The following is a 13240-nucleotide window of genomic DNA, read 5'->3' as shown; positions in this document are numbered from 1 at the left end:
CATAATTTGGCATGGGAGGATATGCTTAAAATTAGAACTGCCTCTTGCTTATTTTATCTAATCTTAATTTTTGCATATTCCAATCATTTCAACCCCATATGTCAGTTCTACACTGTTCCAAAGAATGGGGAATAATGGGCATAAAATTATAGACACATCCCTGTCTGTATATACTGACATATTAAGCAAGATTAAAGGCACTTCAATATCATTAAAAACTTTGTGTCAACTTCCTGTCATTTCAGAAGCAGTCCTGTGAGGTTTCTTTGGAAGAAGTGGTGGAGTCTCGACACTCTCTGTTGCAGGTCGTTGAGGTTTTTTTGGCATTGGTGTTGGTGTCCCCTCCTTTATGGGAAGTGGAGGAGGAGGCTAAATACAAGGAAAGAATTAACTATAGATGTTTGAAATAAAATCTAAATTCTATTTTAAAATAAGTAACAAAGTAATTAATAAAAAATTACATTTTAAGGAATGTGGAGCATTACGGTAATAATGCTGTACTTCTCCACCTTACACTAATAATAACAGTTTACAGGCAATACTAACAGTTTACAGGCAATACTAACAGTTTACAGGTAATACTAATAATAAGTTTCAGAATAACAGTGTTGTACCCAAACCAAATATTCAAGTTCCTTGATTCATTTTTTATAAAATTATGTATTTTCAAGGTTTATACAAAGAAGCACAACAATGATCTTACATTATGATCAAGATTGAAATGTCAAGATAAAAATTAATTTACTTATGCAATATCTGCAAAACTGAGCTGAAACTTTGTTTACTTTCTTTCTGAATTTTCTGGACTGGACCATTTTTATAAACTGATAATTTTGCATTCTTGATTATTGTTAGCTACTACTGATGTCATGACTATCTGGCATCATGCTGTCTTAAGGTAGGACATCTGGTTTCAATTTGATTTAATTACATAAATAAATACAACTGAAACCTGAAAGGAATTTTTTAAACTTACAGATAAATCAGTTTTGCCAAAAATGGCCTACAATATTAATAGCAAACAAAGAATATATTACTTAATGATAGTTGATTTTGTTCTCATTGTGAGAAAAAATGAGCAGTTATAAATTATGTTTCTTACTGTTTTGAGAAAGAAACATGTATATGAAAGATTTTTAACATTTTATCCATTAAAAGTTACACCGGCATTTCATTATTTAACCCTGATCTGGGCATACAGAGCTGATGAGATCACAGATAATATTTCAGCAATTTGGGCTCTTCATCTACTCTATCCACACAATTGATAATCCTAATAGCTGTTTTTGAAAATGTTTTCTCCACTGAATATTCTGGACATCTCTGTTAATTTTCATACAATTAGGAAAAATTCAGGAATTAGTTAAACCTAATGATATGCATGTGTCTGAGTGACATCTCACATGTACAACTTTTGATAACAAGCTGGCTTTACTGATGTGCAATTTCCTCCCACTGGTAATGCTTGCTTTTAAGACATGTAATCCGAAGCTCTTTTATATGTTCAAGGAAGCTACGTTTTTGGCTATAAACCACACCAAGATGTACGTTATGCTTCCTACAGAAGTGTATCCCGACAGTCTTTTGTGGTGAGAGGCAAAAACCGTTGTTTTGGGACCATTTAACAACTTTGTTGATGGCACCTTGCAACTGTCTTTCTACCATTATTAGGAGAGTGGCAGGAGATGCTGAAGTCATCAGTATACAGGGCAGTGGACACTGTTTGTGGTAGATCTTGTGCTGCTGAATTCATTATTATGTTAAATAGGGTGGCACTAGTACTGAACCTTGTGAGACCCCTTCTTCCTGGATAAAATTTGAAGATAACTGGTTCTCAACTCTAACTTGAAATGAGGGGTGATGTAGGAAGTGTGGCAGGTATCCACATAGTCCTACATCATACAGGTTTCGCATTATACCATATCTCCAAGTTGTGTCCAAGGCTTTTTCTATGTCAAAGAGACTTATGACACATGGTGTTCTTTTCATACAAAATTGTTACAGATGTTTATTTTTGCCTATGTCAAGAGTGGATCTGCCTGCATGGAAATCACAATGCACTGGGTTAAGGAGGTTATTTTGAACTAGAAACCAGGTTAGGTGGGCATTAAGCATTTTTTTCCAGGACTTTGCTCATACAGCTTGTGAGTGAAATAGGTCAGTAATGTATTGGATTTGTAGGATCTTTTCCTGGTTTTGGAAATGCCAAAATATAAGCATGATGCCATTTTCCCCGGAAGGTATTGTCTTTGAATATTCTGTTGTAGAGAAGTAACCATTCATGATATAATGTATCTCATCTAGTCCTCCTCCACTGAGTTTGGTGGTGACTAGAGCATGGTGCAATTCTGATATTGTGAAGGGGAGATTATATGCAGCAAGATGCTGATTTGAAGTTGATGAAATGTTTCTCAGCCTGTGCCTTGTATAGCTGAGATTTTCATGAATGATTTGCCCAATATATTTGCGATTTCCACTGGGTTTGTATCATCATAACCATTAACAGTGAGTTGGGAAGGTTGATGCTTGGATGTTTTAAGTACATATGTTGTATTTTTGTAGTCCTTAATTATGGAGGTGAAATGCTTCAATGCTTTCCTTTTGCTAGTCTGGCTAATATGATTTGCTTCTGCCTGAGCCTGTTTAAAGCAGAGAAGATTTGCAGTTGTTGGGAATTTCCTGAACATGTTCCATGCTCCGTTCTTCTCTTTTTGTGGTAGAAAATTGTGGTAGAATAATGAATGCAGCACAGCTAATGTGCTGCATTCATTATTCTACCACAATTTTGAGCGTGCTGATATTTTTTTGGATTCTTTTGGATTCATTTGATCCACTGCCTGTAGTATTTGGTTAGATATATATTTTGTGGCCAAGTTTATGGATGTTTATTGAACTTGCTTTTCTTCCAGTATTGTTAGTTGCTTGTAATATATCCCATTTTACCTTGAAAAAGTTCCATCAATCTGGAACTTTTGTATCAATCTGGCAATCACTGGGTAATGGTCACTACCCAGAAGATCACTATGAATAGTCCATCTAAATAGAGTGTGCATGTGTGTGTGTGTGTGTGTGTGTGTATATATATACAGGGTGATTCACTACCAGTGCGACAAACTTGCAGGAGGTGTAGGGGACACAAAGACGAATCGAATCGGAATCACATGGCATTGCAGGGTCCGAAATGCCTTCGTTATGCGGTAGAGGACATTGAATGGGAGGTCACGTGAACAGCGATCCCACTGAAAGTCAGCATTTGCGAACCGTTTCTGTTGAAGAAACCAAGTAGCAAAAGTCCTCCGGAGTGGATAATCCGCAGGCTCCAATGATTGGATGCGTTGCAGATGGTATGGACTCATTTGATTTGTTGACAGTATCCTCCATACAGTGGATTGGGAAACACGCAATCGTTGGCCTATTGCTCGAGTACTCGTAATCGGACTGCCTTCTGCAAGACGTAGGACATTCTCCTCATTGTCTGGCGTCCTCGTCATTCGCTCTCGATTCATGGTGCCTCTCGTGAAACAACCAGTCTCACGTAACCTTCTGTGCACACGTGCAAAAATCGTATGATGAGGAGCACGCCTGTGCGGGAAACGTTCCTGGTACAAGCGTAGAGCGGCACGCCCGTTACAGTCCGCAGCTCCATACGCGAGGTGCATGTCGGCCAGTTCAACATTTGAATACTCGTCCATCCTACTGCCTCAGGAACCGGTTCGCAAATGCTGACTTCCAGCGGGATCGCTGTTCACACGACCTCCCGTTCAATGTCCTCTGCCACATGACAAAGGCATTTCGGACCCTGCAATGCTATGTGATTCCGATTTGTCTTTGCCCCCTACACCTCCTGCAAGTTTGTCGCACTGGTAGTGAATCACCCTGTATATGGCTGCTGAGCAGAGAGAGAGACATCAATAGCTGAAGTGGATCCTGTAGATAAATGCATATGTGTGGACACCATTATTGAGAGTAATCAAATTTTACTGGTCAAATAATTTTTTAATAATTTTGATTTCCCCATAACAGATGGTAATTGTTAAAGTCACCATCTGTTATGGGGAAGTGGTACAACTTCCTCAATTTCTTCATCCTAGGGGATGAAGAAGTTGAACCACTAATTCTCCTAGGTCTGAGTAGGTTACATTTTGATTAGGGGACAAGTATAGCAAGATGTAAACATGTAAACAAAAAAACGTGTAAACTGAAGAGAGCACAAGGTGGGACATCAGCAGGAAAGTGCTATGAAGCAGTGTGATCCAATTTATGCCTGAATCAGTTCAACAAAAATGTGGAATGGATAGGATCTCGCTGACTTTGAAAGAGGTATGTTCAGTGTGCATTTAGCAGCTGTTATAGCAGAAAGGAATTGCATTTGTCAGGTGTACAAAGCCTAGTGTCATTCAAGTCTTTAACAAATGAAAAACCATAAAAAAAAATCCATGAACAGATGCAGCTGTAAATGTAAAGTGACTTAAAGAGGTACTTGACAGCTGAAGCAGATTATCAAGAGTGATTATTACCAAACAATGGAACAATCAACCTCTATGTTTAATGCAGGAATATCAAAAGGCATCATTAACCACACCATGCAAAAAAAAAAAGAAAAAAAGAAGAAAGCATTACAGGAATGGGAGGAAGCCCAAAGCCAGCCACCATTTGGAAATAATCTTGAAAATACAGCTGCATTGGTACCAAGAATACAAAGCATGGATGCAAGGAAGACAGGGAATAACTCATGGTGTGATTAGATTTGATTTACACTTTCATCACTGACCAAAGAACGCAAATATGAAGGAAACCAAATGAGATACTGGTACGCAGTTTTGTGGTTATCTATAAAAAAGATGCCAGAAAAGATGTAATAGTGTAGGGCATGTTTTTGTGGCATTGTATCCTTAGTCCCTAATCCCAGTGGAGGGCACTTTTTTTTTTTTTTTTGGTAGTTGTTGGCGCATGGGCTTCTGTGGCCATAACGCACCTCCCAAGGTTTTTGCAGTACTTTGATCCAAGCCCTAGGCAGGAATCGAACCCGCGACCTTTGGGTTGCCAAGCAGGTTGTGTAAAGTGCTTGGGTTGCCAAGCACTTTACCCACCCGGCTAGCCCGGCTGGCTTGGAGGGCACTATGAATGCTGGAGCATATCTGAACATCACTGCAGATCAGGTGCTCCCAGCAACATTGCAACTTTATCCCTATGGACAGGGGAGCTTTCAAGATGACAATGCAACCATCCACCACACCAAATGTGTGAAGGAATATTTTAATGAACATGAGGACAATTTCAAGCATCTGCACCTGGCCAGTCTAATCCATGAATCTCAGTCCTACTGAGCATCTTTGGGATGGACTGGAAAGGAATATTCATCAACACAACCCTCTGTCCATATCACTCCTTTCATATGTGACCAATTCTGTGAATATTTCTGGTGTTGCTTTTCAACACTTTGTTCAATATCATGTAGAGTCAATAGCAATCCAACACACTAATAGCTCATGATGCTAATAAAGTAGAAAACAGTGAAGATCTGATATTTTTTGCAAGAGTTCTTAAACTAACTCACTCACTGTTAAAATTGAATATTTTAAAGTTTTTTAATTTCACAAATTTCATCTGGAATAAATACTGGAATTGACAGGTTCCCACAAATGCTTGATTACACAAAAGGATCAAAAATATGATAAAATGAGGGAAGGAAGCAATTTCAATTTAATATGAAAGGTCATACAGTCAGTTGAAACTTCAGTTACATTTTTACAATTCTAGAAATGAAAATAATATATAAAAAAAACTTTTCATTACAAACCTTGTTTTTTGTCCGTGGTGTTAATGGAATGGAACTCTTTCTCAGTGTGCTAAACTGCACATCATCTGTAAGGTTGCTATAGTCTGCATATGCTTGCTTCTGAGGAAGAGGTGGAGGTTTCTCAACTTCAGCATCAAGGCTTGAGGAAGGGGATAAAAAACCTGGTGTTGATGGTGCTGATAGAGATGTAAATGAATTTGCTGATGCTATAAAGACAAAAGGAAAATAAAAGATAAAAGGAAAAGAGATCTGATAACACTAAAACCATTGATAGTTTTTTGCATAAACTAAAACCATAGTTTATGCAAAAACTATCCTGAATCAATTTTGAATTTTAAAATGAAAATATGTCATATTATAAAAATGAAACATTTTTATTGCTACTGCAAGCTATAACAACAAATGCATATAAAATGAATAATTTATATGGTTAATAGATTAAGAGGGGAAATTATATTTACTTTACAGTTCTGTTCCTTCTGGTAAATGAATGAACAAAGCCATCCTAATGAACAGCAAATGACTAAGGCTACTAGAAAATAACATTTATTTCTGTGAGAGTAACCCTTCACAACCCTTAACTCAGTGGCTTTCAACCGGGGTGCTGCAACATTCCAGGGGTGCCACATAATTTGGGTTTAAGTTATTTAAACTTATTTATTTTTTTAAATTTATATATTTATTTCATTACAGAAAGGTGTAAGGTATGTTTTTAATTTTGTGGTTATCTATAATTGATGTTTATTTAGTACTTCTATATAAAGAATAAAATTATTATATATATATATATAATTTGTATTACGAATTGTAATTTTGTTTATAGTTATATTATTGTAATAACTATCATATAACATATTTTTTTAATATTATATATATATATATATACATATATATATAAATTATATAATTTTTTTTTGTCCTCGCCTTTTCCCATTATTATATGGGGTCAGCATTTTTTATTGTTTTTTGGCATGCAATTTTTACAGCCGGATACCCTTCCTGACGCCAACCCTCACCCTTTATTCGGGCTGGGGATATGCGGTGGTCATTCCCTGACCTTCCGCATCCTCCGTATTTGGGGGTCACAGGCTTGAACCCCAGTCTAATCAAGAAGTGTGTGCTATGCACTACTGAAGTTAAACATAAGAAAAGCACCTGGGGTGGATGGGATCTATCCAGTTATATTAAAGGAGGTGGCAAAGGAACTAAGCAAACCCTTAGCCATAATTATGAGAGCATCCTTGGACTGAGGAGAGGTTTTGCATCCTCCGTATTTGGTGGTGACGGGCTCAAACCCTGGTCTAATCAAGAAGCGTGTGCTACGCACTGCTGCCCCTTCCTACCTGGCTACGGAGGCGCAGGATATTATGATGTGGTTACAAAGGAACTGGATGCAAAAAAATAATTTTAATATCATATATTTGGATTTCAGGAAAGCTTTTGACACTGTTGCACATGGAAGACTATTGTACAAATTGGAGCAGAATGATATTAAGGGTAAGTTGCTATAATGGATAAAAGGATGGTTAAGTGGGAGAAGACAGAGGGTGGTAATCAATGGGTGCTGCTCTTTGTGGACTAATGTTATTAGTGGAGTCTCACAGGGTTCGGTGTTGGGTCCACTGTTGTTCTGTATATTTATCAATGATATTGATGAAGGTATATCAGGCTTAATGTCGAAGTTTGCAGATGATACAAAGGTTGGCAGGGTTGTTAATGACAGTAATGGCAGTGTGCTACTGCAACAGGATCTAGATAATTTGGGCAGATGGGCTAAGAAGTGGCAACTGAAGTTTAACCTTGACAACTCAAGTTTAACCTTGACAAACTACTACTACTACATATGGGTAGAAGTAACCCCAGAGAAACGTACCAACTGTGTGGTACCACACTTAAGGTGGTAGAAAATGAAAAAGACCTGGGAGTAATTGTGCAGTCAGATATGAAGTTTTCTGAGCAATGCAGACAGGCTGCCAGGGCAGGTCATGGGGTTTTGTCAATGATCTATAGGAATTTTGCTAGCAGGGAAAAGGAGGTGATTGTCCCTCTGTATAAGGCAATGGTCAGGCCACGCCTTGAGTACTGCGTACAGGTCTAGAGGCCTCATTTTAGGAAGGATGTAGATTTGCTTGAACGTGTACAGAGAAGGGCAACAAGATTGGTGAGGGGAATGAAGGTATCTTCTTACCAAGAGAGGCTTAAGTTCTGCAAATTGCAGTGGCTGGAGACTAGGCACCTGCGCGGTGATCTGATTGAGGTGTATAAGGACTTGAATGGGTTGAGCACGCTGAATTCTGATGGGATCCTTCCACTTGTTCAGATTACGAACCTAAGGGGACATAAATTCAAATTAAGAAAAGACAGATGTAGAATAGATGTGCGGAAATTGGCCTTTAGCCAGCGGGTGGGTAATTGCTGGAACAAACTTCCATCTATCGTTGTGAAAGTTAATAGGTTGAATAAATTTAAGGAGGAACTGGACAGGCATTTGGAGGGAATAGTGCGATTTTTTTTGGCTTATGCTGCATAAACTCATACACTTGCTTTCTTGCATCACATGCCACTACTACTACTACTTCAAGTTTGGGGTGAAGGTTTATTCAATTTTTAATGTTGCTTTCATTTCGTCTGGTTTTCAAGCCTGGAGAAGCAACAAAATATATGAACTTTGTTTGAAATTTAAAATAAGTAGCCTGATCTTCTGGACAGTTTCACGGTGTTGGCAACTTGGTTGTGTGTAGTCCAATGAAATTAGTGTTACTCTTTCTTGAATAGAATACTCTGTAAATTTATTAGGAGTAATTTTTTTTTAAAGGAAACAAATAATAATAATAAGAACTGGCCCAAATCCACATTCTTGTACTCCGCTGTGAAGAAATGTAAGGTAAAAAATGCCAACTGCTTAACTGTGCAGACTTCTTGGTAGAAGGTTAGATAGTTTAATCAATTCTGCTTGATAGGCAACCATTACCAGAGTAGGTTGTTCATGCTGCCAACTACTATAGGATTTTGCCCTCTAATTCTGTCAGTGCATTTCTGAAGTTTCACCAGGGCATACTACTAATGTTATCAATGAATTGACCAATTTTTTGGATTTTTACCAAAATCAAAACTTTTTTTTTAAAAGTAGCATGCTTTTTTTAAAAGAAAAAAACTTAAAAAAAAAAAAAAAAACAGAAATCAATACCACAACAAGCATTTTTCAATTACCGTACTCTTCAAAAAGGTGATTGAAGTACACCACTGTTTTCAAAGTTCACTGGACCTTCCCAGATAAGATAGATTGATTGATTGATTGATTGATTTTATTGGCGCAAAACAACTACGGTTATACTGCACCAAGAAAAGATTAAAATATCAACAAAGATAAATTCTGATAACCTTTAAAAAGGTTACCTCGTAAAATTGTTATTTATATATATATATATATAAGGCAGTATAAGTTTAAAGGTAAATTATCCAATTTATATATGTGTGTATATATTAATAGCTTGTAAAAACTTAAAAACTGCTGACACGATAAAATCTGACTGAGTGTATAAGGCTCAGTCGGATGAGTAAAAGCGGTAAAATATATACTGCGAACATGGGTAAAATTAATGCAATCTATTAAAATATACTTTTTCGATAAAATGGCATTGCAAGACTCGCACATAGGAGGGTCATCTGCCCTCAGCAGAAACGAATGTGTCAGATGACTGTGTCCTATGCAGAGTCAAGCAAGAACAACTTCCTCACTCCAATTATTGCGCAGACTGGACTGCCATGTTTCTATTACAGGCTTTATCTGGTATAATTTATTTGTTCTCTCTCTCTCTCTCTCTCTCGCTATGCCATAGTTCTTGCCATTGGGAATATATCTTGTTGCTTATTATTTGCCTGTAGTCTGTATAGGGGACTGACAGGCAATGCTTATTAGTGGGAGCTGCTGATTTGGCTGCAGTATCAGCCAAATCATTTCCCCTTATCCCAATGTGGCTAGGAATCCAGCAGAAGCGGATATCAAACTTGTATTCATGAAGAGAATGTATCTTCTGCTGAACCCGACAGAGATCTGGATGGGAGTTGTGTCTCAAAGATAATAAAGCCTGTAATACACTCAAAGAATCAGAATATATTATTGATCTTTGGCATTGACAAGTTCAAATGTGATCCAAGGCTAACTCTATAGCATGCAGCTCTGATGTATATGCTGGATTCAGGAAGAATCCGCTGAGATATTATAGTGTCTGGAAAGACAACAGCAGATCCTATGCATGATTCAGACTTCGAGCCGTCTGTGTAAACTGGCAGGAAGTCAGAGTGCTCAGCTTGGTGTGCAGAATAGAGCTGCTGGTAGACAGAAGATGGAGTCTCAGACTTTACCCATTTCTTAAGAGAAAAGTCGCACGATGGGGTATGAGCATGCCAGGGCAGAAGAGTTTCTTTTGGTGTTTGTGCAACCTTGTCTACCATGATGTCAAACTCTCTGAGTAGCTCTTGGACACGAATACCAAAAGGTCGGTTGGCAGTCTGACGGATATTGTACAAGTTTTCCCAACGTGGCTCAAAAACAGATGTCCATGTAGGATGGTCTGGCAGGGATTTCAACTTTAAAGCATAGTTTAAAGACAACTGCTTACGTCGAAGGGATAACGGAGGTTTGTTTGCTTCGACGTACAAGCTCTGGACAGGAGATGTTCTAAATGCTCCAGTAGCGATACGAATAGCCTGATGGTGGACAGGGTCCAGCCATCGAAGGACACTGTCTCTGGCTGAGGAGTATACCTGGGCCCCGTAGTCTAATTTGGATTGTACAAGTGCACGATAAATACATAGTAGGGTGCACCTATCTGCTCCCCAACGCGTGGAGGAGAGAGAGAGTGAAGAATATTTAGTCCCCTCGTACACTTTGTACGAAGTTGATGAATATGTTCTAGAAAGGTCAACTTTTTATCAAACCCAAGTCCCAAGAATTTTGTGTCTGACACTACTGGAATAGCATTTTGTCCAAGCCTTAATTTAGGTTCAGGATGAAGATTATGCTCACAACAAAAGTGTACGGAACCGGTCTTCTCCGGTGAGAACCTGAAGCCATTAGCAAGTGCCCAGGAATTAAGGCGATTGATGGCTTGTTGCAGTTGTCTTTCAATAACCCTCATGTTGCATGATTGACAAAATATTCTAAAGTCATCAACATAGAGGGTGCTGTTTACAGTTGGAGGAAGCTGTTCTGTGACAGAATTTATTTTGATGGTGAAAAGCGTGACACTTAATACTGATCCTTGTGGTACTCCCTCCTCTTGGCAGAAGGGATGAGAGAGTGAGAATCCCACACGAACTTGGAAAGATAGATTGGCTAAAAAGTTTTTAATAAAAATGGGGAGTGCCCTCTAAGACCAAGGCTATGCAAATCTTTTAAGATGCCAAATCTCCAAGTTGTGTCATACGCCTTCTCCATGTCAAAGAACACCGACACCAAGTGTTCGCATTTTAGGAAAGCATCCCGGATGGATGTTTCCAGTCTAATTAAGTGATCAAGAGTTGATCTGTTTTTTCGGAAGCCGCACTGGATGCTGGAGAGAAGATCATTTGATTCTAAATACCACATTAACCGAAAATTAACCATTCTCTCCAGGATTTTGCACAGACAGCTGGTCAGAGCTATAGGATGGTAATTAGTAGGGAGTTTAGGATCCTTTCCTGGCTTTGCAAAGGCAAGCACAAGTGCCAGGAATCCAGAAATTGCTCTTTTATATAGATTCTGTTATACAGAACAAGCAGGCGATCCATAGATATTGGTGAGAGATGTTTAAGCATTTCATAATGGATGCCATCTGGTCCAACAGCATTTGCCTTGGAATGATAGAGAGCTCTTTTTAGTTCCTACAGAGTGAAAGGCATGTTGTAGGGAAAAAGGCCTTTCGGTCTGAAATTTAGTGCCTTTTTTTCTCTTTTATGTTTCAGGATCAGGAACTCTGGGGAATAGGATGATATCCCAGAGATGTTTGAAAATGTTTCCCCAAGAGCATTGGTTATTGCAGTGGGCTCTGCAATAGTGCATCCATTATAGTCTAGGATCGATGAGGGGTGGCATGTATATTTTCCCTTCATTTTTCGGATTTTATCCCAGACTACCTTAGTGTTGGTAGACTGGTTAATAGATAATGTAAAACAGATCCATGATTCCTTTTGACTCTGACGGCGAATGTAGTGTGCTTTGGATCTCGCATGTTTGAAGGCTATAAGGTTAGTTGTGGTAGGATATCGGCGGAATATCCCCCACGCTTTGTTTTGAGCCTTTTTTGCTGTTGTGCATTGTGAATTCCACCATGGCTTGGGAAAAGGTGGAAACCGGACAGATGTTTTCGGTATGGTATTGGCAGCTGCATGGACGATATTTTCTGTGATGTACATGACTGCATCATTGATAGGCTCCTGACTGACTGCATTAAGGTCAAAATTTGTCTGATGTTTGAAGGCATTCCAGTCAGCCTGACCAGTCTTCCACCGTGGTGGCCTGAAGGGAAGACATGGTTTCCCACTGTATAAGCCAATTATTACAGGGAAGTGATCACTTCCATATGGGTTCTCCTCCACTTCCCAAGTCAGTGAAGGGAGTAGAGAGGGGGAGCAGATAGAAAGATCAATGGCAGAAAACATATGGGTAGGCATGTGGAAGAATGTGTTGGTTCCCACATTTAGAAGGGAGAGGTCATTGTCATTTAGCATATGCTCTATGACTCGTCCCCCTCCATTATTGCTAGCACTACCCCACAGTGTTACGTCCATTAAAATCCCCTTGAAGTAAGAAAGGGGGAGGCAACTGCGTTACAAGATCATCAAGGTCTTCCTGGGAGATGTCAGTCCCAGGTGGCAAATAAATTGAACAGACGGTTAATAGAAATCCCACTGTAAAGCAAATAGCAACAGCCTCTATGCTGGTTATAAGTAGCAAGGCCTGAGCTGGGGTCTGGTTGCCTACAAGGATAGCCACTCCTCCATGAGCAGCACCATCTGCAATTCTATTCTTATGAAAAATTGTGATGTTATGCATGGTGGGATCATCATTTGCCTTTAGATAAGTTTCCTGCAAGCAAAAGCAAACTTGCACATGCTTTTGCAGAAGGGCCTTGATGTCATCAGTATTTCACCGGAATCCACAACAATTCCATTGTAGGAATTTAGCCATTATTTTGGCTTGGTGGATCCATCAGGCGGCTTCCGAGGTGCTGAGGGCTTACTTTTGACAGTCTTGGATTTATCTTTTTTGGGGAAGAATGGACGCTGTCCCGTGTCCATTTCTTCCTCCGCAAAGAGTTCCAAGACTGACTCTTCCAAACTTTTTAGCTTTTCTTTACCACTTGGTTTTGGTAGAGCACTAGGAGGTACGGATATAGGAGTGGCAGCCGATTGTGTTTTTTTGGTGGGCTTTTGTGAACTCAATAAATAGCGTGCAAT

General features: G+C 39.0%; 1 protein-coding gene across 1 annotated transcript in view; it reads right to left on the bottom strand.

Annotated features, from left to right (window-relative positions):
• Positions 1–202: 202 nt before the first annotated feature.
• The window catches only part of mbc (dedicator of cytokinesis protein myoblast city), a 966604-nt gene continuing 953566 nt past the window's right edge, over positions 203–13240 (bottom strand). Inside the window, exons 40-41 of the mRNA XM_090373417.1 lie at positions 5801–6006; positions 203–369 (exon numbers count right to left, since the gene is read on the bottom strand). Of these exons, the coding sequence (XP_090229543.1) occupies positions 226–369; positions 5801–6006 (350 nt within the window). The 3' untranslated portion in view covers positions 203–225. The remainder of the gene's footprint in view (positions 370–5800; positions 6007–13240) is intronic.

The sequence above is a fragment of the Mastigoproctus giganteus genome, chromosome 5, assembly GCF_048544385.1.
Source record: "Mastigoproctus giganteus isolate SK-2022 chromosome 5, ASM4854438v1, whole genome shotgun sequence".
NCBI lineage: Eukaryota > Metazoa > Arthropoda > Arachnida > Uropygi > Thelyphonidae > Mastigoproctus > Mastigoproctus giganteus.
Note: the sequence above shows the minus strand (reverse complement) of the source record. Positions and strands in the feature narration are given on the sequence as shown.